Source organism: Megalops cyprinoides, chromosome 6, assembly GCF_013368585.1.
Source record: "Megalops cyprinoides isolate fMegCyp1 chromosome 6, fMegCyp1.pri, whole genome shotgun sequence".
Taxonomy (NCBI): domain Eukaryota; kingdom Metazoa; phylum Chordata; class Actinopteri; order Elopiformes; family Megalopidae; genus Megalops; species Megalops cyprinoides.
The window spans coordinates 26,130,480-26,156,183 of record NC_050588.1 but is presented as its reverse complement, the minus strand read 5'-3'; the positions used below and the strand labels follow the sequence as shown (position 1 = coordinate 26,156,183).

The 25,704-nt window shown below is 40.4% G+C and overlaps 3 protein-coding genes across 3 annotated transcripts; 1 reads left to right on the top strand and 2 right to left on the bottom strand.

Annotated features, from left to right (window-relative positions):
- Positions 1 to 597: 597 nt before the first annotated feature.
- On the bottom strand, positions 598 to 4,702 carry ghrh (growth hormone releasing hormone). The gene is made up of 5 exons (XM_036530265.1): positions 4,665 to 4,702; positions 3,789 to 3,879; positions 1,316 to 1,426; positions 859 to 963; positions 598 to 715 (listed from the first exon to the last, which is right to left on the bottom strand). The coding sequence occupies exons 2-5, from the start codon at positions 3,866 to 3,868 to the stop codon at positions 598 to 600; spliced, it is 414 nt and encodes a 137-aa protein (XP_036386158.1). The 5' UTR covers positions 3,869 to 3,879; positions 4,665 to 4,702.
- A 1,062-nt stretch (positions 4,703 to 5,764) lies between these two features.
- cdk5rap1 (CDK5 regulatory subunit associated protein 1) lies at positions 5,765 to 13,817 on the top strand. Its single transcript, XM_036531219.1, has 13 exons — positions 5,765 to 6,525; positions 6,701 to 6,804; positions 6,966 to 7,000; positions 7,131 to 7,231; positions 7,426 to 7,636; positions 7,979 to 8,099; positions 8,522 to 8,752; positions 10,960 to 11,057; positions 11,679 to 11,734; positions 12,275 to 12,405; positions 12,698 to 12,847; positions 13,061 to 13,174; positions 13,539 to 13,817. The coding sequence occupies exons 1-13, from the start codon at positions 6,240 to 6,242 to the stop codon at positions 13,653 to 13,655; spliced, it is 1,755 nt and encodes a 584-aa protein (XP_036387112.1). The 5' UTR covers positions 5,765 to 6,239; the 3' UTR covers positions 13,656 to 13,817.
- Positions 13,818 to 15,061: 1,244 nt separating this feature from the next.
- LOC118779336 (bactericidal permeability-increasing protein-like) lies at positions 15,062 to 21,605 on the bottom strand. Its single transcript, XM_036531388.1, has 16 exons — positions 21,454 to 21,605; positions 19,747 to 19,864; positions 19,157 to 19,271; positions 18,689 to 18,820; positions 18,374 to 18,529; positions 18,103 to 18,166; positions 17,826 to 17,886; positions 17,410 to 17,501; positions 16,960 to 17,136; positions 16,799 to 16,858; positions 16,499 to 16,666; positions 16,341 to 16,408; positions 16,162 to 16,204; positions 15,972 to 16,035; positions 15,567 to 15,643; positions 15,062 to 15,312 (listed from the first exon to the last, which is right to left on the bottom strand). Exons 2-16 carry the CDS (start codon positions 19,847 to 19,849, stop codon positions 15,271 to 15,273), a joined length of 1,422 nt encoding a protein of 473 aa, XP_036387281.1. The 5' UTR covers positions 19,850 to 19,864; positions 21,454 to 21,605; the 3' UTR covers positions 15,062 to 15,270.
- Positions 21,606 to 25,704: the final 4,099 nt, after the last annotated feature.

Below are 25,704 nucleotides of genomic sequence, written 5' to 3'. Positions count from 1 at the left end.
GCAAAAAATCATAAACTGCTGATTGTAATCGGACTATTTCGCTTGTCCTTTTAAAGCCCAGGTTGTATTTTATTTAATTGTAATTGGAATAGAGACAGCAGAATAAACTAAAAATTGACAGCTTGTATGTTAATGTAAAAGTGCACTGTGTGCATTTTACAGTGACTAGCATCATAGATGGCTTGAATTTTTGTTGTTAATGATATTAAGAGGAATTACAAATGTAGTTCATGGATGAGGTTGTTATTGCCTCTGTGCAACTCAGATACATTGGTTCCATAATTTGTGTCCAACCACACCCCTTTTCCATTTGTGTGTTTCCAGGAATGTAAAGAGCAGTTACTGCTAAACTATACAATCAATTTTAAATCATGTTTTGGTTCAATGATATTTTTGCCTTAATTTTACATGACTTGTTTCTGAGAATTGGACCTGCAGATGTTGACATGGATATAGCCCAAGAGAAACATATAAACAGTAAGTATTATGTGCTAAAACTGACAATACATGCCTTAATTGCAGTGAAATAATCTGTATTAACTAGATCTACCTATAATGCTCCTGTGGAATGCCTAAAAAACTGTAGACCGACAACAGTTACCTGGGCCTGTGGACATCCAGCTGCTGTCCTCTGTACCTCTCCTCTCTCTGTATAGTGGTGAGGTCTTCATAAATGTCTGACTGACGTTTCACATATTGCTCTGCCTCCTCCATGCTTAATTTACAAAGGGAGGATTAAAATCGTTGGATTATTTTTGAACAGTCCTGTGCTTTATGCTTGCATCATACACAAATGACATTACAGCATAATATTAACATGACAGTGTCCTAACATGGTAGATTTCATGACGTGCTCACCCCAGGCGCTTCCCCATGATAGTCTGAAGGAACTTCCTTGCTGAAATTTGGCCCAGCACTTTCCTGTAGCTGTTTGTGAATATGGCATCAGCATGCCTTCCTGATCTGAGAGGGGAGATGGGTAAAAGAATGACATAGAACAATCATGTTTTATTTTGTATGGGCTCATGTACCTTACTCTCACTATAGGTACATTTCACTGCTGTGACCTCAACAATGCAAGCAGTGCATTTTAGAGTTCTGATTAATTTGTTTCACCTGTTATCTGATCTCCAATATTTTGTTTCTGCTATGACCACATGGTGGAAAAAAATAAACACTGCACATGCATCTAATCTAGAGGCTGATGATGTTAGAGAAACGTTATTAAAGTGCATGTATTTAATCTGGCACAAATCTACCCTAACTCACTCCTTTGCTATGCACATGCTTGCGTGAGAGGTGTTGGAGTACTGACCGGTGCTCAGTGTCTTTTCTATGGTGATGGCTCATGTCTGCGGTGGGCAGCAACTGGCTGGGATCTTCCATGGAGGAGCTCACCAGGATAGAGGAGGCCCTCTGACCAAATCTTGAGCACATAAAATACATCAGGCATCATTCACATGTAATATTTCTAGGTTAAATACACTGCAATTTTCAAGGTTCTTTCTGATCAAAATTTGATCTCCCCTGAAATATTACGTAGTGGAAGACCCTCATAGCATATCAGTTATTTTCAAATCAATTTTTTTTTCTGTTACATTTTGTTGGCAGATGGAAAGTAGTTTCATTATTTCAAATAAATTTTGCCAAACTACTTTTCAAGAGATTATTTAAAATGCATACTATTTTAAAGACTTCAAAGAAATATTGAGAATATATTTTAGAGAATATATTTTATCTCAGTCAGTATATTTAAAATGTGTAACTTATTGCTGCTTGGCAATATATTTCTGCTTTGCATTAATGTCATTGAAATGTATTTGCCATATGTTCTTGGGCTGCACACAACATTTATCAATATATTACAATGTATTTTATTTCTTTGTGGGTATTTTGCAATAATTCCACTGAAGATCTTTTTTCCATCAAAGACGTATTTGTGTTGTTTTCATTGTATTGAATTATAAGTCACATTTCTAGGTACACAAGATCACTATACAAAACTAGAGGCAGATGCGTGTACATCACACCTGGGTGAAACTTTGTATTGCAAGAATCCTATGTGACTTTACTCGGTGACAGTGAAACATGAGTCCAAGAGTATTACACCCTATATGTTGTAAAGGCTTTCTTTTAAAACTTTTGATCACGACTAAACAGCTTCATATTACTTCAGGTGACAGTGCTGGACATTTTGGTAAATCTTACACTGCTTCTTATCACTTAAATGAACATGTGCACTTGAATGAACATGTGGCCTTACATTCTTTCCTTCTCTGTACGAATAAAGAAAGCTTAATAGCAGTCTCCCTGAACCAAAAAATGCGAAAACACACTCATTTCACTATAATAATGTGAAGGGAGCAAAACAACTGCCTTTGAAAGCTGTGACAAATGGACAGTACAGACAGTTTATACATAGAAGGGAATGAAGTGGCCACCTTGACCCTCATTAACTCCACAAAAGCAGAGATCAGCCCCTGACAGGCTGAGCAATCTCTGAAATATCATGTTCATGGACAGTGCTCTATCAGCAATGACTCTCTCTGTCCTCTGATAGGATCCTGTCTTTGTCTGTGTGCTGTGCCTCACCCTCACTACATTATCTGCAACTGTGTTTGTGTGTTCAACCAAGGACAGAGTGTAACACTTTTACTGTGTGTGTGTGTGTGTGTGTGTGTGCGCGCGCGTGTGTGTGTGTGCGTGTGCGTGTGTGTGTGCGTGCACAGTTATAGTTTTTATTCCATCATTGAAAAATACTTTCTTGAAATGCAGGGACACCCCACATCAACTTTAGTAGAGGAGGCTGAAAAGGCTCTGGTATTTTTCAATTCCACTCAGTGCAGAGGGTTGACAGAACCCCATGATTGCAGTTCATAAGGTTAGGCAGCAAATGAGGAGCTGAACTGGTATAATTGCTCAAGCCACTGCTGGGCACAGCAAGTATCAACGAGGTCTCACTTTAGCTATATTAACAAGACAAAAGGGCAGTGCGAAAATACAAGGGTCATACATGTTCTTCATGAACTTCATATTTCAAAAGTCACCAGGTGTTCTACAAAGGCTGTGCTAAAGGAATGCTAATTCAATTACACTAAAAGCTTTAAAAATGCAAAATTAATATACAAATGCATGTACAAATACATGCATTTGTACAACTATGCATCTCGACACAGGTTGTGTGCTGAAATTAAAGAGCTGCAGTGAGTGGTCTTGAATCAATAACTATTCTTGATGTCATTCATTCCTTAATGATTTTAAGAAAACAGCTGGGCTCAAGTTTAGAACATATAGAATTTCACATACCTGTAACAGCATTTTGACAAAAAAAGATAAGTCATCAAAGACAAGCAACGCCAATATCCTGATGAAGGAAGTTGTAATGCATACATTAGGTTAAGTGCAGTTTTCATTCGTTCTTGTTCAACCCAATAGTGCCCAATAATTTGAGATCTATTTGCTTTTTTTATTTTTTTTTAGAAATAACTGTGTTAAATTCTCCCCTTTTTATTAAAAGCCACCCTGTCTGTGAATCCCAGAAGTGCTCCTGATACATTCTCTTATTTTAAGCAATGCAAGACCATTTCATCTTAACTGTAATACATAAAATGCTCATGAAAGCATTTACTGCGGTAAAAATAGTGCAATATTACTGTTTGTACTATATGATAGATTTTGAAAAAGTAATTAAGTCTGTCTATAATAGTGACACTTACTGAAATGACAAACATGAGTATTCAGAACTCCATAGATTGTCTCATACATATATGGTGGTGTGTATAACTTACCTGAGAGCTGGGTAGAGCGGAGAACTGGATACAGGCATTACCAGGCAGCACATCACCAGCAGTGTAGCTCTCTCCATCATTGTGTTCAGTTCTGAAAACAACAGACATCAACAAATAGCTGCTTTGAGATTATATTCCAGAAAATGCTGACTGCAGAGTTTTTTTTTTAACTTGGCCTTTTTGAACACTTACTGCAGTGGAAAGTAAATTAGTCTTGCAGTTGGCAAACCTTATTTTTTGCCTTAGAAACTCTTTGGGCAATGTTTTATTTGCTTTAAATGATGACATACTGGACAAAAAGATAAACAATATGACAAAATATGACAAGAAGATGTCCTTTCTGTTTTGAATATGAATCACCTTTTTAACAGTAAGAGAAACAGAGGTTTCTTTAATGGATCAAACAAGGATTTATTGCTACAGCAATAACAGAATTTCCAGTAGTGCTGTCACATTGAATGAAAGTTTTTTATCTTTTTATTCACCTGAAATCATTGGTACAGTCTAAAGAAAATTAATAATTTCTCAAATTTGTATTCCTTTATTGTCTCTGCCATGGAAAAATATTTAATAGAAAAACTATACCTGTAAATACAACATAACCTGTGGACCTGTTTTCACATTGTAAATCTGATTTGAATATGTTGGAGAGAAAAACAGGGAAAACCAAACTGACAACAACAACAAACTTCTTGCAGATGAATACCCTCACTATAAATGAAAAGACAACTGGATAAGACATTAACAGCAGAATTATCACCACAACGTCAAACCAATTTTATGGGTTGTTACTATGTGTTCCTCTACAGTCCCAAATAATCAAGGACAGTGTGTCAGGGTAAAACACAGACTGCCATGAAATGAGTTTGAGCCTACCTGGATGAGTGCCTTGTGTTTTGTGAAGAAATTGCAAATCTTTCTATTCTTCAGCTGTCTTGGATAGCAGACTGAGGAGCGTGGAGGAGGGGGTCACTATTGCCTCATCTTCACTGATTCTTCCCACCAGATGATGGGTACAGTTGTCTTTGTAATTATAAGCACAGGGTGTGAAGCTGGCCTGCTTGGATTCATTGAAATCCCTAGTGATCTTCCCTTTTAAACCATCTAGTGCAGGGCCCAGTGACATCACTCTTGTATGGCCTTATTTGTTATTGTGAAGTCCTCCCACTGTGCTGTAAGAGCTTTGCAATTCCACTCCCAAATCATCCCTGACACACACATACACCGGACACACAGATCATATAATTGTTTCAACCTTCGTGCAACAGTTTTTTTTTTTTTTTTATTAACGTAGTTCCTCCACCCCCTCTCTTTGTCTCTCTCTATCTCTCCCTCACACTCTCTCTCTGTATCTGCCTCTTCCTATAAAATGTACACCACACTAAATAGACCTATTTAAGTCAATATAACAATGTGTACTATTCTTATACATAGAGAAGTGGTAAAATTAAAATTAAATGAACTTTTGGATTCAAGTAATTGGCTTGACCCATGGATGCAAACCAAATTTGCCAGGTGACCATCAATCATTTAATCACCTGTTGATTTTGTTTCAACATAAATCAATAATTATAATTTGCAACAGGTTTATATTCTCAATGTCATATTGATGACAAGTTCTGTTTGCGTACATATACATAAATAAATGACCCTAACTGAGACATACTCTTAACGTGCTGAACACCGAGATCAGTGGCGTCAAATCAACGTGGAACTATTATCAAACAGAAGACTTTCTAATCGGACGAATTGAACTGAATATAGGCGTCATTCTATTCGGATTCTGGCTAGATATGCAAATTAATATAGATTTATGTTGGCTTACACATTGGCCTAGAAGGTGAGCCTGTCAGAGAAATTAATGTCAATTAACTTGCCAGAATCCACGCCATAACTGTGCAGCAAACGTCCTGTAGTAGATCTGTTTCTGAGGGGAACCTTTTACAGACGGACAGTTTGTGAAAATTCGAGGAAACCGTGGGGATGTGTAAGTGGGCTCGCTAGTTTGGTGAATTTTACAACCGCAGTTTTTTTTTTTAAAGCACGCAACTACAGAAAGTGTTGCCAGTGGAACAATAGCACATTTGGTAAAATGTCATAGCAGTGACACCACGCTGTTATTGTAGCTAGCTGGCTAGAGATAGCTAACAGTGTCAGCGAGTGTGATAACTATAGCTATATAGCCTGCCAGTTGCATTTCGTTTTGAATAACATCTAGCCAAAGAAATGTCTAAGCGAGCCGGCAAATGACACAAATTATTGGTTGGTAGCTTGCTATATAGGAAACTCCAAATAAAACCTGTGGTGAATGATGAATAATGTGTTCGCGTGTGAGCAAGCTATTTTGTAGTTTGTAATCTTTTTGATTTAGCCCGTTAAAATCCACCAATAGGTAACGCTACCCGATTCCAGACATAATAATTTTATATACGTTGTGTACTTAAAAGAAAAATGAAAAATATCAGACCCTTACTGTACAAATTACACAAGCAGTGGCTTGTAAAGGTCACCCCTAAGCACAGACACAGCTGCTCAGTTTCTGTGCCTCCAACCCAGGACAATAAAAGACCGATCGGCAACAGGGAGTTCAAAAATAAACTTGATACAGGTCCCAAATTTCACGACTTTATAAAAAATGCATCATCCAAAGAAAATGTTACAGAAGTTCATGAAGGACTATTTGAGGACCCACAGTCTTATCTTCCTGACGACCCACACATTGGAAATTCAAGAAAAGGTTCGAAAGCTTTCGTCTCATTTAAAATGAATTTGAATTGTTTTTGAACAATCCATCTCTTCGTTATCTATTTTAATCATACGATAGTGTGCTGTGCTGACAGATGTGTACTGTTGTTTCTGAGTATTGCGGTGGGCATATATCTTCTTTGCAAACATTGCAAATTATGTTTCAGTGTACTTTGAGACCTATGGCTGCCAGATGAACGTGAATGATACAGAGATTGCCTGGTCCATTCTGCAGAAGAAAGGATACTTGCGTACAAGTGAACTTTCACAGGTATTGAAAGATGTTTTGAGGGAAAGATGTTTTTGAGGGCTAGCCTCAGAAAAAAGAACAGGAATAACTGCAATAAGAATGTCACAGTTAGAACATATATGTAGTGTAGGAACATATATGTTTGTGTAATTTTACAGTAAAACATTATTATTCTCTTCCAGGCAGATGTAATTCTCCTTGTCACTTGCTCAATAAGGTATGGTGAAAACATATTCTTACATATAATTCTATGCTTAAACAGTGGAGCATATTCTCATTATTTTGTGGGCATGGTATACCAATACAGCACAGGTTGGGTTGTTTTTGTGGTTTGTTGGTACTGACAGGGAGAAGGCAGAACAAACCATCTGGAACAGGCTGAAACACCTGACAGCCCTGAAAATGCGAAGGTCCAAGGTCAACGCTCCACTTAAGATAGGAATTTTAGGTTCGTAATCTAACGCAAGATCTGCTGTTATGGCTCAGGGGATCAAAAGCGAGTATTTTACCCACACTGCACCAAACACTGAATGTCTCTGAATATAGACCCTGTTGAACTGCAGGTTGATGTTCGCTGTGGCCTCTGTGTGTGCATGTTTGTGTGCGTCTTATGTGCATCTGTGCGTGTGTGACCACTTCAAGGTTGCATGGCGGAGAGGCTGAAAAAGGAGCTAATGGAGCGGGAGAAGCTTGTGGATGTTCTGGCTGGCCCAGATGCGTACCGGGACCTCCCTCGCCTTCTCGCCCTGGCCCATGGTGGCCAGCGGGCCAGCAATGTTCTGTTGTCGCTGGAGGAGACGTACGCTGATGTCATGCCGGTCCACCACACCCCACAGGGTCACAGTGCTTACGTGTGAGTGCCGCCTTCTCTTACGGTACCTTTCAGAAATGTTGATTTTTTTTCAGATCAAGAATTATTTAGAAGGAATTATTTAGAAACGTATTAAATATGTTTAGTATGTAATATATGTCATATTAAAAAACAGCTTTCTTATTTTTCACATGCACAATTTTTCCCTTTTTCTTTGCTCAAGTTATATTTACCAGATTTTTAGGCTTTTGTCTGGTACAGTCATTTTGTCAGTCTCCATAGTTAATGACAGGAAGGTGTGAATATTGAAAATACGCATGAACCGTATGTGATACCAGTCTTTGAGTGACAAGGCCTTCTGTTCCCCCTGTGTGTCTGCAATAGCTCCATTATGCGGGGCTGTGATAACATGTGCAGTTACTGCATCGTACCCTTCACTCGCGGGCGAGAGAGGAGCCGACCTGCGTCTTCCATCTTGGAAGAGGTTCGGATACTATCAGACCAGGTGGGTAGGTTTTTAGGAGTACTCTGTCTGCCCAGGTGTGTTCTTTGAGCTGGAGTTAATTTTTCTTTTTAATCTAGGGGAAACTATGGTTACCAGGCCTCCAGGTTGTACTGTTAACATGTATGTCAAGTCTAGAGAAGGCTTGAAATAGAGAAGAACACATACTTGCTTATTGATTTTAACCTGCTTTTGATTGTTTTGTTTGATTTTGCAAGTGTTTCAAATGATGTAAGTATAACCCATGTGCAGCTGATTTCCTTTTACTTCATTGCATCTAATGTGATAGTATTACATTTGTGTACGCCAAGAGACAAAGGACTGCAATTAACATTCAGCTTTTTAAAGGTTGATCCTGCCATGAATTAAATTGGTATTTATGGCTGTGGTGAACTGCTCTGTGACTGTGCATTGGTTTGTTTCAGGGTGTAAAGGAGGTAACCCTCCTGGGTCAGAATGTGAACAGCTATAGGGACATGTCTGAAGAGCAGTTCTGTGGGCCAGAACCAGTCCATCTGAGCCGTGGTTTCAGTACTGTGTACCGAGCCCGGCGAGGGGGCCTGCGCTTTGCAGATCTGCTGGACAGAGTCTCCCTAGTCAACCCAGACATGAGGGTCCGGTTCACTTCCCCTCACCCAAAGGACTTCCCTGATGAGGTATTCCATTAGTTCAAACCATTTCCTATGCCATCAGCACCTTATCATAGGGGGAGGCACAGGTTATTTTGCATTTCTTGATTACACAGTTGAGGGACAGCATGTTTATGTTTGATAGGTTTTTTCAGAAATGTTTGGTCTCCGTATGTTTTTTCACAGAGCAACTTTGTGTGCCCATCAAATGATAGAGGCAAAGTGAATTATCCCTTCGTTAATACACGGTTTTGTTGAATACTCAATTCTGATTGGTCAATTACGGCATTCTGAGGTCTGTTATTTCTGAATAGCAGACTGCTGCTATGAATAACAGACCGTTGCTATGGACGCAGTTCTGATCATAGTCTCTGCAGGACCGCGTCCAATCATATCAATCCGCAGAAAGAAGTCCGGTAAATTTTGTTGCCTTAATAATCAAATTAACAACGTCAGCTCATTCGCGACACCCTGTGGCAAAAAAGTTACTCCATCAGAAAACACCATGGAAGATTTTTCTAATATTAATTTTAATATATTTGGAGAGCACGAAACTTTGGATTCATGGTTAATGGCTGAACTGTCCCCAGTAAAGAAAAAGAGAACAAGAAAACGGCACAGAGCGGTTAAGCAAGAGAGGTTAAAAAACACAATGAGCTGAATGACAGAGAAATTGACAAAATCGAAGAAGACAGACATGAAATAAACACTAAACGGAACACGGTATGGGCTGTGGCAGTATTTAAAGGCTGGTTAATCGAACAGAAAATGTCAACAGACTTTGAAAGTTACGGGGCAGAAAACCTCAATCAGGTGCTGTGGTCATTTTATGCGTCTACAAAATTCCAAAGGTAAACTTACTCAATTGCCAGTTATATAGCAATTAGGGCTGGGATGTGTTGACATTTCTCCAAGTTTGACATAATGAGTTGTGCTACATTCATATCCAGCAATAGGGTATTTAAATCTGTAATTCAAAACCTTCGCAAAAACGGGAAAGACGTCAGCCAGCACCACCCCCCATCTCAGATACAGATTTGCGTCTCCTCAGGTGTTCAGAGGTGTCTCCGAACACAGCGAACGGACTGGTCCAAAAAGCATGGCTCGAGGTACAGCTGCATCTGGCAAGATGAGGCAGAGGGGCAATCGAGACTTAACAAAAGACTTATTTTGAAACAGGATGAGAATGGCAATGAGTACATTTCTCTCGCCCACAATGCTGAGTCCAAGAACCACAAAGATGCCAAAGATCCATGTAAAGAAAATTACAGGGGGCACGTCTTCACTGAGCCTGACAATACAAACTGCCCTGTTGCCAGTTTTAAAAAGTATTTATCCCTTTGCCCTCCTGACGCTAAAGCTTTCTAAAGCTTTAGTCACCTAAAAAAAGACCAACAGCTACTGAACAGACAAGCAGTGTGGTACTCTCATGAGCCCATGGGGCACAATTTCCTTGGGCAAATGTTACCCCAGATCAGCCAGGCAGCCGGGCTTTCAAGGAGGTACACCAATACAGATAGGGTTAAGTGGAGCAAGATCCTGTCCTCCAATCCAGGCAACGGCAGCAGATCTGGTGAGCGCCTCTCCTAGTTGCCTATCGCTACATACTAACGTAAGCGATAAGCAGTAGTGATAATAGTAATGTTGTTACCAGTTGTAGCATTAGTAACAACTGTGTTTCCAGGTGTGTCAACTGCAAAGCCCCAGCAAGAAGGAAACGTAGAGACAGAAACGTCAACATCAGTATTCCCAAACAAGTCCCATTCACCTTGTCTCACTTCACCATCAATGGAAATGTTCAGTTTAACGTGACTTATAACGCTAAGTAGGCTAATCTTAAGAAGGCTACAGAGTTTACGTTGCTGTGGATGCAATTCCAGCCATAGAATCTAACAGACTATTTTTTTTAGCGGAAGTAATAAAATCATTTTTAAATCAATAAAATTACTTTTAAATCAATGTTTTGTGTGAAATTATTGATTTCTTTAGTAAGTAGGCGTGTATAAGTGGGATAATGTCCAGTGAGCCGGTCATTATTACTGCACTTACTTAACACTTTGTTTTTTCAAAGTAAACATTGACACCTGGTGGTCTTCATGGGTAGTGCTAATTTTAGTCAGACCTGGCCTGTCTGTCTGTATTGAATTGTGACATAGGTGTGAGGCTAACCACTCCTGTGTTTGTGTGTTTGTGTGTGTGTGTGTGTGTGTGGTGTGTGTGGTGTGAGAGAGCAGGTGCTGCAACTGATCCAAGAGAGAGGGAACATCTGTAAGCAGATTCACCTCCCTGCCCAGAGCGGCAGCAGCAGGGTTCTGCAGGCCATGCGACGTGGGTGAGAGAGAGCGAACGGTGTCTCCAGCATGTCTCCATGTCCTCTCTCCTCCCTCATCACTCCCCCATCTAGCTCTCATCTCTGTCTGGCATCAGCTCTGTCTCTGGCTTTTCGGTTTTGCCTTCTCCATATCATCTGATTCCCATCTCTCCCTTGACTCCACTGTTGTCTTGCTCTTCTCTCTCCTGTCACTCCCTCTATTCCTCTGGTTTTTCCCGTATCTCTCTCCCAGCTGACCTCACTACCTGCCATTTCTGACCTCGCTGTCCGCTTTGGGACTGCACTCGTTTCTGACCTTCTGCAAGTGGTGTTATGACCCAAAAACTGAATAATGAATGACAAAGAGCGTTGAAATCCAGGCTTGGGTCCAGCTATAGTTTATGAAGGGCAATAATTTCTGATGAATGGTAGTTACAGTACATTTATTTTTAAACGTTATTTGTTATATATGTTATATATACATTTTTTGAAGTGGTGAATTCTCTTCTGTTATTTATGCTTGAATTATGATGTAATTTTTTTGGATTTGTTATTAGGTGAGTATAACCTTTTTGTTATATCATTTTAATAAATGGGATGATAATTTTTAAATTTATATTTGTACATTTTCTACCATTATAGCTACACCAGAGAGGCATATCTGGAGCTTGTGACCAACATTCGGAAGATAATTCCAGGTAGTATCCCCCTTGTCTGTTCTTACTGTGATTACGGGAGGTTGTTTTGTGAGATTTGACAATGATATTGTTGATATTTGTGTCATATATAGGCTCACTGTTTAGGATTACTTCAGGTTTGTATGATCGCTAGGGTTAGTGTTGGTGATGCCTACAGTTTATATGATAGAATCACAAAATCGTGGGGCACTGGGAGTGTTGTGATAGGGTCAGCTTTGATAACTACATATTGTGTGTATATATTGACTAAATATAGTATGTATTGCAAATGATGATGATGTATAGGTAGCTGTTGCTGGTGCTGGTGATGTGTGTAGCTGAATGTTGTAGATGCTGCTCATGTGTATGTAAATGTTGCAGATGTCTGTGATGTATAGGTCAGTGTTGCGGATGCCGGTAGCATTAAGGTAAATGTTGCCGATGCTGGTGGTGCATATGTGAATGTTGCCGATGCTAGTGGTGCATATGTGAATGTTGCCGATGCTGGTGGTGCATATGTGAATGCTGCTGATGCTGGCAGTGTTGTTCTCTCTGTCTCAGGGGTGAGTCTCAGCAGTGACTTCATCACTGGGTTTTGTGGAGAGACGGAGGAGGATCACCAGCAGACTCTGTCTCTACTGAGGGAAGTGCGCTACAATGTGGGCTTTCTCTTTGCCTACAGCATGAGGAAGGTGAGGCTCCTCTTCCTCTACACTGGGACGTATTCCTCTGTACTGTACTTACTCCTGTTTTGATCTGTTTGTCTGTTCTGTATCTATTCCTCTGTACTATTGCTAGTCATCTGTACTGTATTCATCTGTACTGTATATTTCTCTGTTCTGTATTTATTATTCTGCTCTAGGATGGGGTGACTTGTGAAATCCCTCCATCTTAACAAATCAAGCCACTTTTCCTTGTGCTGGACATGCAGTAGTTTTCCAGGAGGGCTTATTTTCAGTTCTGCTCTTCTGTCTGGTCCTGCAGAAAACCCATGCGTTCCACCGTCTCCAGGACGACGTACCTGCAGAGGTGAAGCAGCGCCGTCTGGAAGAGCTGACAACTGTGTTCAGGGGGGAAGCTGCCAAGCTCAACGCCAGTCTCATTGGGAGCACACAGCTCGTCCTAGTGGAGGGAGTGAGTACTGCGTCCCATACGGAATGTGTCCCACAGCAACACTCTCTACTCAATGCCGGTTTTATTTTTTCCCCATCATACTTAAAAAGGATGTCAGGGTTATTAATGATTTTTTTTTGTTTGTTTACAGTACCCTGAGCGAAAGCTCAGAAAATCAGCTCATACATATTCTATGCAAAGAGAAGTTTAATATTGATTTTTATTCTCCTGCAGGTGAGTAAGCGATCTACACAAGAGCTGTGTGGACGAAATGATGGTAACTTGAAGGTGATCTTTCCAGACACACATGCTGTCCCCATCAGGCCTGGAGACTACGTGCTTGTCAAGGTAGAGAGCTTCACTAGACTTACTCTGACACTGATCATCAGCTAAATTCTCATCATCCAGGTTTCGAATTGTATTGTTGGACTGATGGTGTGAAGCATGACTTTTGCTAACTTGTATTCTTTGACGGTCCCTTCCCCCGGACACATATGATGGTTGTCATCATTGTTCAGAGTTTCATGTATTATTCGTCTTTGTTCTCTTTCGTTTTCAATATGGGCCTAATCTCTGTACAGTTATGTGCTGTTGAATATACAGCTTGCATTGCTTGCTCTGTGATGTATGGAGAGCGCTCTATGCTGTTTGGAGACTGCTATGTGCTGAGTCATCCTGCTCTGTTTGACAAAATCAAATGTCTCTCTTGCAGATCACATGGGCTAGCTCCCAGAGCCTGAGAGGCCACGTTCTGAGCCACACCTCCTTGAGCTCTGTTGGAAACACACCTTCTCAGGCCTGTCAGGGTGAACAGCTGGCTGTGTGCTGATCTTGCCAGCCACCTGCCCATGCTGTCTGTGTGTGCTGACTTCATCAGCCACTCGCGACTCCCTGGCCTCATGGCACATAGGTAGAGTAAATTGATTCCATGGAACCACTCTGATCCCAGTGAGACACACAGACCTGAACAGAACTGAAGTTTCATCTCCATATTTCCATACACTGTAATGGAAATGTAGTTTATTTAATATATTAAATATGTGTTTACCATGATCTGAGTCTGCTGGTTATATTGATGTACATATATTATTGGACCCTCATGCCAGTATTTTTGCTGTTACATTTGTTATTAGCATCTTTTTGTACAAGTGCATGTATGAAAGGCTCTCATACAAGTGTAACTTGTCATACATGTGTTGCTAGGCCTTGGAACCCTGTACAAATGACAGGGTAGCAGGGAAGTAAAATTATAACCTCAAACATTTAGTTAAGGAAATTAAGATGAGTGGTGATTTTAGAATAAGTATCCATTTACTAGTAATCCTTAATTTGCTGCATATGAAGATACAGGTATGATGGTCATTGAGAAAATAATGCACCAGATTTCAAAATATATTGACCAGACTTTATGTACTGAAAGATTTGAATTAATGGATGGTTATGAGCATGTGTCCTGGTAATTCTCTACAATGTTACTTTTCCTCCTTGTGGAGTAACTCGTGTAATCACAGCAAGATCAGAATTTACATAGTGAAATAATTTATTGAAAAGAACGCAAAACAAAAACCAGCTTCAAGCACAGCCACACCCCAACCACTGAAAGCATTGTAATCCTGTGTTCCAGCCACACCTGCATTTAACAGACCTTAAGTTAGGAAGGTGCAGCTTGTGAACGTAATGGCCTATTATCCTGTTTGAAATGAAGTTGAAACTGAAATAGATCTGTTATTGGTGTGAGTGATTTTGACCAGAGATCCATTATTACCATATAAATATGGAACAATTAATACAATTAGCAATCAACAACAAATCAAGGTGGAGGATAGGTAAAGGTTCTGCACACTTCATATTCCACACTCCTTTTGGATGACCCCTGTATGGTATATATTGATGTGAGCAGATGCTCATTGCACAGAATTACATGTCCTACATTTATACTGTTCAGTGTCATACTGAGTTTGAAAATGTTTGTGTCTTTTGTAAGTCTTGCAATGAACTTGCTGCCTTAAAATGGCATTGCATCCATTAAACATCCAAAAAGATTAATGGCAGATATTAAAGGTGAAATTGAAGTAAGGCTGAAAATTGATCTTTTCAATTATCATGAACAGTTTGGTCAGGTTTGCCTCTAATTATTTTCTCAACTTATAATATGCATCATAAATTTACAGACATTTGAAAAATTATGTAGAAAACATGGACCATGTACCAACATGGAAAAAATCTGATGTTTTTATTTGGGATTTTATTCATACAATTGTACTCAGTGCTAATCAAATTTCAGTATAGTCCAGTACAATAAGCAATTTATGTATCATTTTATCATCTGCTCTAGAAAATCACTTCCTCACAGTAACGGAGTAAGTGTATGTCTCAGCAGTTATCATTAAAGCAGTAATGGGTTATTTTTGGTCAAGGGAGAGTGTGGTGACATCACATGGTGCTCACTCTGTAAAATGAACGTCAGTTCCAATCAGCATGTAGTCCTGATGGAGAAAAAAAGACAAGGTTCAAGGAAATCCATGACATTCACCAACCATGCCTGTTTTATCACAGACTTGGATAACCAGTGAAACCTGTGTTTTAGTGAGAGGCGCCGTGTGTGTGCCTACAGTATGTGTGCGTGTGTGTGTGTGTGTGCACACTAAACTGAATGCCTTGACCTTATAAAGAAGCTGCAGTTTGAAGCAGAGAAGGCACCCTTGTGTGTTCATTCTTAGAAACACGGTCTAGACCTTACCTTCTGGACCAGTAGCTGGGTGTTGATTAGGTTCATTTTGCCGATGGCTGGGAGAGGGTAGCCCTGCTGCAGACGAGCTGCGGGGAAAGAAGTTCTTCTTTAACGCTCACAGCAGCGACTTGCATGGAAGAACATATACCCATGGAAAGGTATACACAGGAAGAGGATGCTGCCTCACAGGGAGTTACAATCACTGTTGGGCCAGCAGTACAGTTTCCATAATGAGATGCTCCCTGTCCTCGTAGGTCTGTTGTCAGTTGTGTATGTCGTTTTATTGTTCAGATTTGAATTGTGTTTAAATTTGCTTTTGGATTGAATCTTTTTTTTTTTCTCCTAACCCCCCCACTGCCTCTCTGCCCACCACTAAAGAGTGATGAAATTGACAGACAAGTCTCCTGCTCTTACCATTAACCTTGGGGATAACAGCCACTTTCAGAACCATTAGGAGGATATTGTCAAGGGATTTCACCTGGAATTGACACATTACAGAATTACTGTGGTTCTCCCATTGTGATTTTTAGATGAGATTGAAAAGATGCAGAGATTTGAAACTCTGCAGTGTTTTACAATTCTCTGGAGGAATGATGAGTCTTACTTGAAATGGTCCCACGTAGCTAGTTCCCAGGGTCATATCAATTCTGTTGAAAGCAGGGAGTATTTTTAGTTTAGTACATATGTTTACCTCTATTCTCCCTATATGCTTTGAGGTGTCACAAGAACTATACATCCTACTGGTCTCTCCTCCCCCTCCTTAACAGACTCAGAAGCTGTCACCTGTTCAGGGCCACTGCTCCTGCCAGTTTCACTCCCGTGACATAGACACGAGCGCTGACACTGGCGTCCTGCAGAGGGCAGAGTGCTGCATGAGTCATTCAGCCTCCTAACCAGGCTGGCTATATAGGCTGCTGTGTCACCTTCCACTCCAGACTGACCATGTTGAGAATAAAAAGGGGCTCCAGTGTGCTGTTGGGCTGGATGGCATACGCGGTAACGGTGCCGGTGGCCTGCAGGGTGACGTTGTTGGGCTCGAAGGTGATGTTGGGCGCGTTTGATGTTTTCACCAGCAGCTTCATCATCAGGCCTGGAAAGCGCTTCGCAATCTGCAACAAGCAGAGTTTGTGAATTTCTCAGCTTGTGGGCACTTGCATATACCCTTGAGGTCTGTGGATGTAGAAAGATATAGATCTAACTGCAAAGAATAATGAACGAGAGTGAAGCGGTGATCCCCTCACCTGGGGAATGAAAGCTCCAAAGGTCCTGGTATTCAGTCGGATGGGCGAACTTGCGGGGATCTGAGGGAGGAGAAACAGACCATTGTGCATAGCTTAGCAGCCGAGACTTTGATGAAGTAGCATCTGAAGACTGGTGCTTGGACTAGCCTAACACCACTCACCATGTCGTCTGTGATGTAGAGGCTGAGGGCACCAGCATTGTTGTAGACAAAGCCCGCCGAGTTGGTGGTGAAGGAAGACACTCCAATGTACATCATGTTGGTGGACTGGGCAGGCAGTGAGAATGGTGCAGCAGAAAATGGAGGCTCCTGGTGCTTACCAATGTTATAGAACTCTCCCTGTGAAGAGTCAAAAATGGTCACAGATCTGCGATCCCACATACATGTGGCCAGATTACTGGAGTGTTGTTAAAGATTCACCAAAACACATTTTCTATAATAAATCATACAATTCCATGCATTTTTGTATAGTAATAAAATGAGATGAGGCTTTTAAAAAGCCATGAAGTACTGTAAGACTAAAAAAATTAGGAGTAGTAGTGTTAATATTAAGTTCGAAAATTATGCATGCAGATGGTGTGATGTAGTTGTTGCTAGAAGACAGTGGCTTACCTTTAAGCTGAAGTCAATGGAAGCTTTTGAGATGGCGGGGGATGTTACCATTGAATATTCAATTTCTGCATACTGGTCTACTTTGGCAAGCACTGGAGGATAGTGAAAAATACAAAGTGTGACAAACTCTCAATGTTCTTCAGTAGGCCAAGCAAACACTTAATTAATATGCAAGATAAAATATAGTTAAGAAACTTTTTCTGTGCAAAGTGCTTACTGCACAGATATTAAATTATGCATTTTTGTTGCCTACTTATTACATCATGTTTCAGTTTTTCAGTGCAGAAGCCAATGGATGATAGAATTTTAATACCACATAAAAATCAGGTCTGATTTATTCTGGTTTCTTTTGAGTACAAACATGCTCTAATCAGTTGAGTTGATGGCGCTGTGGCAAGCAATGCTGTGGCTTGTACCATTTAGAGTTTTCAGGTGGGGGTTCATCTCCGATATTGCGTCAGACACCAAGGGGCAGATCTGAAACGATGAGCAGCAGATTGTCATGACAGGGCTGATCGTCACTCAGGGAACTGTGCCCAGAAAATGACCTTCAGTGACTCTCAACTCAGCTGGAGATTGAGTTTGCAGTAACAGCTCTCAGAACATTAGTGGCTCTGTGAATCTAAATAACCCCTCTGGTTTTGTTCCCTTGGACTGTGGTGTTTGTGACAGCCGGCCAGTGCTTGCACTCACCTGCTTCTGTAGTGCACTGCGCAAGGCCTTGTCAATGAAGGAGCTGAAAAGGTTGTACAGCCAGCTGGAGAATGGGAACAAACAAATGAATGCGGAAACATTCCTTTCTCTGCGGTTTGCCATTTACCGTATCATGTTTTTCATTTCCTTGTCAGGCATTTGTAAGATAGTGATGTCTCAACATGGAAACCAAACTAATGAGTACAAAGGGGGAAGTTGTTTTGACACACCACTTCCATGAGTCCCAGGAGAGTTTTCCGTTAATCAGTACCTGGCCCCGCCGTGGAACTTGATGTTAGCGCTGCCAACGGTAGCGGCACAACTGGCGCAGCTAACGGCAGGGTGACCCGTCTCGTCGCTCTTCAGGCTGATACCTGCGCTGATGGTCAGGCCGCTCACTGCCAAGTCGAAGGTGCCGCTGTCCTTTCTGTTTGTTGAGGAGGAGGAGGAAGGAAGGAAGTCATACACGTCAGTGATTCAAGCACTCTTAGCAGGGGGCTCTCTCAGCAGGTCATATAGATCTCTCCTGCTTGATATGGACCAGTGTGGAAGAGGCCCATCATTGCTGTGCGTGAATGACACTCACATGAACCTGAGATATCTGACCCTCCAGTTACCACGCAGGCTGATGAAGGCATTCCCGACGGACAGACTGATCCCTGTGCCTGGCACCAGCCCAATGGCAGACTTCGGTAGGCCAAGGTTCACGATCTGCATCCTATAGGAGATGTTAACCAGGCAACTTGCATATCATAACAGTAAGAGGAGGATTTGAGAGTGAGCAGCTAACCAAAAGCCAAAAGGACACCACTACAAGCAACAGTAACTGTGCCAGTAATATTTCTACTACGACTTATAACAATATGTTTTTAATTCCTTCAGCCTTAAAGCAACAAGCATGATGATATATGACATACCATATAAGACAGCAGCCTGTCAATTATGTAACGAGATAGTAAACTGCCCAGAAATGCCCATAGTGTAAGCAGATGATCTGGGAGGTAAAGCAGATCTAAGTGAAAGGATGTTGGCATTGTGGGTTACACTTTCTCACCCAGTCAGGCTGTATTTGACTTTTCCAATGGGAGCCACCTTCTCTGTGCCCGACAGGTCAGGGACCTTGATGGACTTAAGTTTGCGCTGCAGAGATGCCATCCCGATCTGTCGACCTGCGGAGAGAATAGCCAAGTGCGTTCATGAAGCTGGTGACCCCAAGTGACCCTTTTTCTGAGATTTATTATTGTGCCCACTTGTTTGTGTCAGTGAGGGTATTGACTGGAGCACGTGCACATTTTCTACACTTTATAAAGTACAGTGTAAATGCCCTGAGTAAGTTCTATTATTTGTTATACTTAACATTTCTGAAGTCTGGTGAGGCTTTGTAAGGCTTACAATGAAGTAATGCTGGTTGTAATGCTACTGTCATCTAAGATTGGTGAAGTTACCATGCAAACTTTTCTCAAAACCTGCAGTCCCTTCTGTTGTTCTTCCACTGTACCATAGCCCAGATTCCTCCCACATTCTACAGCACCACACTCCAGACAGTTTTCCTGTTATTCTAAAGTACCACACTCCAGATCTTGCTAATACTTTCTACCACATACCACAGACCTTCTTGATCTATACTACAGGCATTAGACCTACCATACTCCAGCCCTCTCTGTGTGAGTTTGACCTTGACGCCAGGGTTGGTGCTCTGAGACAGGGGGACGAGAGCCACCAGAGCCAGCAGAAACCACGGGGACATTATGTCCACAGCTACCTGTGGATGTTGAACGAAAGTCATTTGGTAAGTGAGAAACAGGGATTTATGCTCACGACTGAAGTAGCAGCACAGCATGGCCATGAACATTTTCCCATGAACTAAAGGTTTTGAAAAAACAATGTATAGTTTCTGTTGAACAATCAAATCATCTTTGATTGAATGATTAAATCACCTTTGCTTTCAATGGCAAGTTAAATGTAACATGTCTTCCATTGTACCAAGACTTCCTATTTTTGGTATAGCTTCCTAAAATTTCAATGAAATGATTTTCACTCCTGCTTTCATTTTGGGGACAGAGCACACAAAATCTCCTGCTGTGCAATTCTCCATTTAGTTATACAAAGGACACAAATTGTAATTGAAAAGCCTCACTATGGACCAAATCAAATTTAACTTCCCTCATTTTTTCTACACAGCATCTGCCTGCAGTCAACCAGTGAGAGTGGCATTCATTTCAAATTGTCTCTGTAGTTTCAGTCTTAAATTTGTGCTTCACTAATGTCTCATTAAATGAGCAATAATGATGGAATCACTTGGACTTTTTGGACACTTGAACTGCTTGTTCTGCTATTTAAATTTTTACTAGTGTATATTCTGATTGATAGTCCAGTTATATCCTGTTTTGCATACTTTGTTCATAACACTAAAACAATATAATTGTTGATAGATTTTACAAAATTAGCTGTCTATACATTTCTTCTATAAAACATAATTGTGCAGAATTTAGGTATTTTGTTTCATGTGTGCAACTGTGTAAGTGGCTTCTTTCCAATTTGGTGATGTAAGATTCAGTGCTTTGAACACCATTGCCTATATCTACAAATGAAGAGATCCAGGAGGCAGGACACCTAGAGAAACACAGTCCAGACTTAATTCAGTTTCAGGCTCTGAAAGGGCTGTGTGTCTCCCCGCAATGATGAAGAAGCCACATGACCCAGGCAACGTTAATGCTGGAGCTGGGGTTAGTAATAAATTGAATTAGAACTGAAAGTAAAAAAAATGGTAGAAAAGAGGAGACAAAGATGACCCACCAAAATGGCAGAAATGTGATCCAATTCACTTGTGAAGGAGCTCTCTGTGGGTAGCTGTAGCCTATTTTTGTATTGAATGTCAACTGTCTGTTTTGCCACATTTCACAATAACAGAAAGAACACATGAGGAAGCTGTCAAGTTACACCACTCCTTACATGTTTCATAGTGCCAGCCCTCGATTTACACTGGAAAACTTCCTTCCTCAGACAGAGACTCCATACTGCACACCATATGACTTAACAGGCTTAATTCTGTTATGTCCAACCAGCCTGTTTACTGTGGCATTTGACAGCAAACTGAGTTGAGGTTCAGGTACAGTGTTTAACAGCTCACAGCAAACTAAACCACAGCTCATTGAATCACTATCATGCACATCCATGACGTTGTTTATGCAATAACCACAGTATGGACATATATAATCAGAAATAGTACCTGCCAGTGCAAATAACCAGTGCGAGAACAATGTATTTGCCCTCCTATTTCACCTGCATCTAGGTGCTACAGTAGTTGACATGAACAGGTGTCTCTGTAGGCATGAATGTCTCCATGGTTACCTCGAGTGGTTGAGTCCTGTGAAATCTGGTCCCGTGTGTTCGGTGGAGTAGCACCCTGGCTCGCTGAAGGACGGAGTGAAAAGGGAAGCAAGGCACATGGCTTTTAATTCACTGTCCTAGACCAGGAAGAGGTAGTAATTAACTGTTACTGCTCAGCCTCCAATCCCTTGCTCTCTTGCATCATAGACGCAGTAGCACAAACCAAAACAAGCCTGTCTATCCACAGTCTCTGTAACCTTGGATTGGATTCATTCAGACATCAGTCTGCTCTGGTTACAAAGCCCTGCCCTGGAACCACATTCCATTATGATCACCCTTTTGTTTTCATTGATGTAATCAGGTTCCAGCTTGAACAGAGCTGTGAACTCAAATTCAATCTGATCAGAATCCTTTCTGGGAAACTTTACTAGGAAGAAGATTTTTTTTTTACAATGTTTTGGACTATCTATGACTATAATGGAATTCAAATAACTGGGAGCTGTAATAATAATAATAATAATAATAATAATATAAACATTGTACAACCTTTACCATTATTTGCACATTCCTGACCAGCTATGTCCAAAAGTCACCACACAAACCATAACTTGTGTACAGATACTACCTTCAAAAAATATAACTTTAATAATCATAAAATGAGTATTCAATTTAAAATTTTTAAGCACACCTACATAATTCAGAATTATCTCTGAATACCCTAATATAAAAAGGGCATTACTATAATAGATTGTTTGCCACAGGTCTGAACTAGTAATAGTTTGTTGGACATATTCCAAATGGAGATACACTTTAATAAAATATTTGCAATGTATGACTAATATTTGAAACATTGTGAACTAAGTTATAGCAGCACATTGGGAAATAACACATAACACAGCTCACAACACTTCCTGGGTATATGCCTTGAGTGACATCAAAGAAGCAAGAGACTCTTTGAGTTTTATGAAACATGGCTGTCACCATGAGAGATTGGAAATCACATTTTTTGCTACCTTTTAAAAAGATTTTAAGATTACATAGGACTGTTGGTTTAGTTAGGGTTGTCTTGCAGTTTAAACAATACGAAACAGGACATTTTGTGGAATATGGACTGACAGTTGTTATTTGTACGGTACATAAATAAGAAATATAATTCTGTGGTTAGTGGTTGAAGTTGCTTTCAGATTTTCTAATCCAAATACTGCCTTATATTCAAAAACATTCAACTAAAGTTAATAGTGCTAGATTTGGCATTGACGGTAGGTGGATGGTAGTTTTTGGATTGACTTCCAACCTTTTTTTGGAAGATGCAATTTGAAGGCTACTGTGTAGATGACAGTCTCAGTAATTACAAATAAGCTGATGTCTCAGTAGCAGCATTACCCTGTTCTGCATGAACTTCCAAAAACCTAAAGAAAAGCACGACTCCATTTGACAACACAGACACGCTTATATGCACTTACTCATTGCACTAGGTCACTTTTATTGTTTTTAATGTTGGATTTCGGTGAAATTGATGCACTTGCTAACTAATTTAGATTTAGATTATCATGCTAACCTTTAAGCACACTTTGACATTCATCAGGACAAGGTCTTTTCCGTTAGGTGAACAGATCGTGGTATTGCATGCTATTCTCGTGAGTCTCACTAGTATATTGACACCAGGTCACTGAAGCTCAGTGGAACAAAGTTCCTTGGCATAGTGGTATGAAACCTTGTTATACTGCTGTAGGATGCACATTTGCAAAGGTCACGTGTTTAAGCCTTCTGTGGCATGAGGAAGTAAAGATACCCTCCCCCCCCATGATCCATACATGCACACAGACTTGGACCTGATATGAATAATGTGTACCCCCTCAGGGTTTCATGGGGGACGTCAGGGAAACTGTTGCCTTGCCCTGCAGGATGTTACGGATATCGATTATCAGTGGAGTATATGTATGTGCAAAAGAGTAGGCTAGTGCATACATTAAACGAACACTCAGATGGATGGTGCAGCTACGAGCCCACCTCCTCCATTCCCTCCCGGTCTCATTCATTACGCTGTGGCTGACACGGCAGATATTATTTGTCATGACATCTTATGCATGGATGAAGAATATTTTATTAAATGTGGGGGATGGTGTAATGCACTGCATGTAGAGTACACAGTCCTATTCAGTGCTAATGTAATTATACAAAGTGCAATGACAGAGGGCATATTTGTCTGATTAACCACACTGCAGGAAAGGCAGTACTCTGACCTCATGAACTCAGCCTTGACATAGATATGATTCCTGACATCCAATATCAAAATAATAATCATATTTTTTATTGGACAACATTTTTTCATAAAGGTCACACATGATCATATTTCATGTTCAATAAATTTGATGGAGTGCTTGGATGTGAATTAATAAAGTGGGACTGAGGAAATAAAGCAGTGAAACTAAAAAAGGGATTTGAAAGCGACATTTAATGGTAGAGTGAATTCTGCCTCACAGACTGAGACAGAGACTTGTCAACAGCTGTCTTTGAAGCCAAACATCAGCCATAGGATTATATGGTAGGTCTTCCATTTGAGGCTTAGACTGAGCACGGACATCGAACTCTACAGCTAGAATAGATACTGAAGAACAGAATCAAGAATCAAGCACAATCTCATGCAGCATCACATCTGCCCTCTGGGGCAGTACAAGGACTGAACATATGTGTATTGTGTATAACTGACGATTCTAAAGGTATGATGAAAATAGCCTATACAACATTGCACATACAAAATTTTAACTTTTAAGAACTCTTTTGCTCACGTCTTATAGCTTTTTATATATAAGAAAAAGCTGAGGTCTTAACACAGATTCTGGGAGAACTCTGCTGTTCGTAAATTCAAATATATAATTTCATGAGTCTGATTTCAGTCAGAACTTTCTTAAACCTAATGAAAATTAGGGGATGTGAACTGATGCACAATTCAATTACTCAGCTTAATTAAACATAAGTCAAATGCTATTAAAACTAGCATGTGTAAGAAAAACTGTGTAAGATGTGAAAAGCTGATAGACTTATGACACTACTGATGAAAATCATGCATATTACACATGACTGTAACTTGTTTCTTCCTATGAAACTCACTGACTTGAAACTCTTGCATTAACAATGTATTTCCAAACTTCTTGTGTTAAGCCAGGCTGCCTACGTCAAAAAATAGGAAATGAAAACAAAATTTCCTAAGCTAAGCCATAAACTGTAGTTGCATTTTGCTTATGTGTGCAGTATATGTAACAGTCCCTCTGTTTCCCATGTTCTTTGACTTTGACTTGTTTTACTTCAAACAGATGAAACTCTGAGTTGAGTACCTTGTTGAAGTTTGATGGCAAGATAACAAAGCGACAAAAATGGATTCAGCCAGACTTAGCTCTCTATGCTCAATTGTGTAGGAGATATAATCCATCTCTTTAGAGTAGCCAAAAAGATGTGTGTCCCTCTTGAACTAACCAAGATGAAAGTACAAACTCACACACTGAGCATGACCAGCAGAGGGCAATAGAGAGGGGAAGATGAGTGTTGCTCTAGGGCTACCATACCTCCCGCCTGACACAGACATCTCTCTGTCTTAGAGTGCCCACAGGGAAGCGCTTCAGGCTAAGGAATGACAAAGCAAAACAAAGAAAGAGGAGCTAAGCTGCCTTTGAGACAGCTGACCATCGCCCCAGACAAGGTGAGCCGGAAGTGGTTGCCAACTCACACTATCATTGCGCTCTGTCAGCATGTCAGGGGGCACAATCAAGCCTCTGTCAGCAGCACAGTGCAGAGAAAAGCTGGACTTTCATTTGGTAGTCCAAAGAAATCCGATATGACTTGGGCAGTTCAGCATTTTTTCAATTCCATAGTCTTTTGGACTTCACAGTTAATTTGACAGAATGAATCTAACACATAAGACTGCCTGTTGGTGTACCAGGGAGTCTTTCTCTCTATGTATATGATACCAGGGGGTATTATATTAATAGAGCATAGATAGCTAGGTATACACATTGTTTGACAGCCATCTGAATTAAAACGGACATCAAACATCTCAATTTAATACACAATCTAAAAGTTGTTAGAGTTAGATAGAGATATACTGTGGATGTTTTACCTATGTGTCATACAGTCTATCCTTACTTTCAGTTGTGTTATATCTTCACTGAAAACATAAAAAGTATATGTCTATCAACAAACAAGGAGGCAATAAGTATTAGTTTTAAGGACTATCTAATATCTATTACAATGGTTTTAAAAGTATAGATTCTTCAA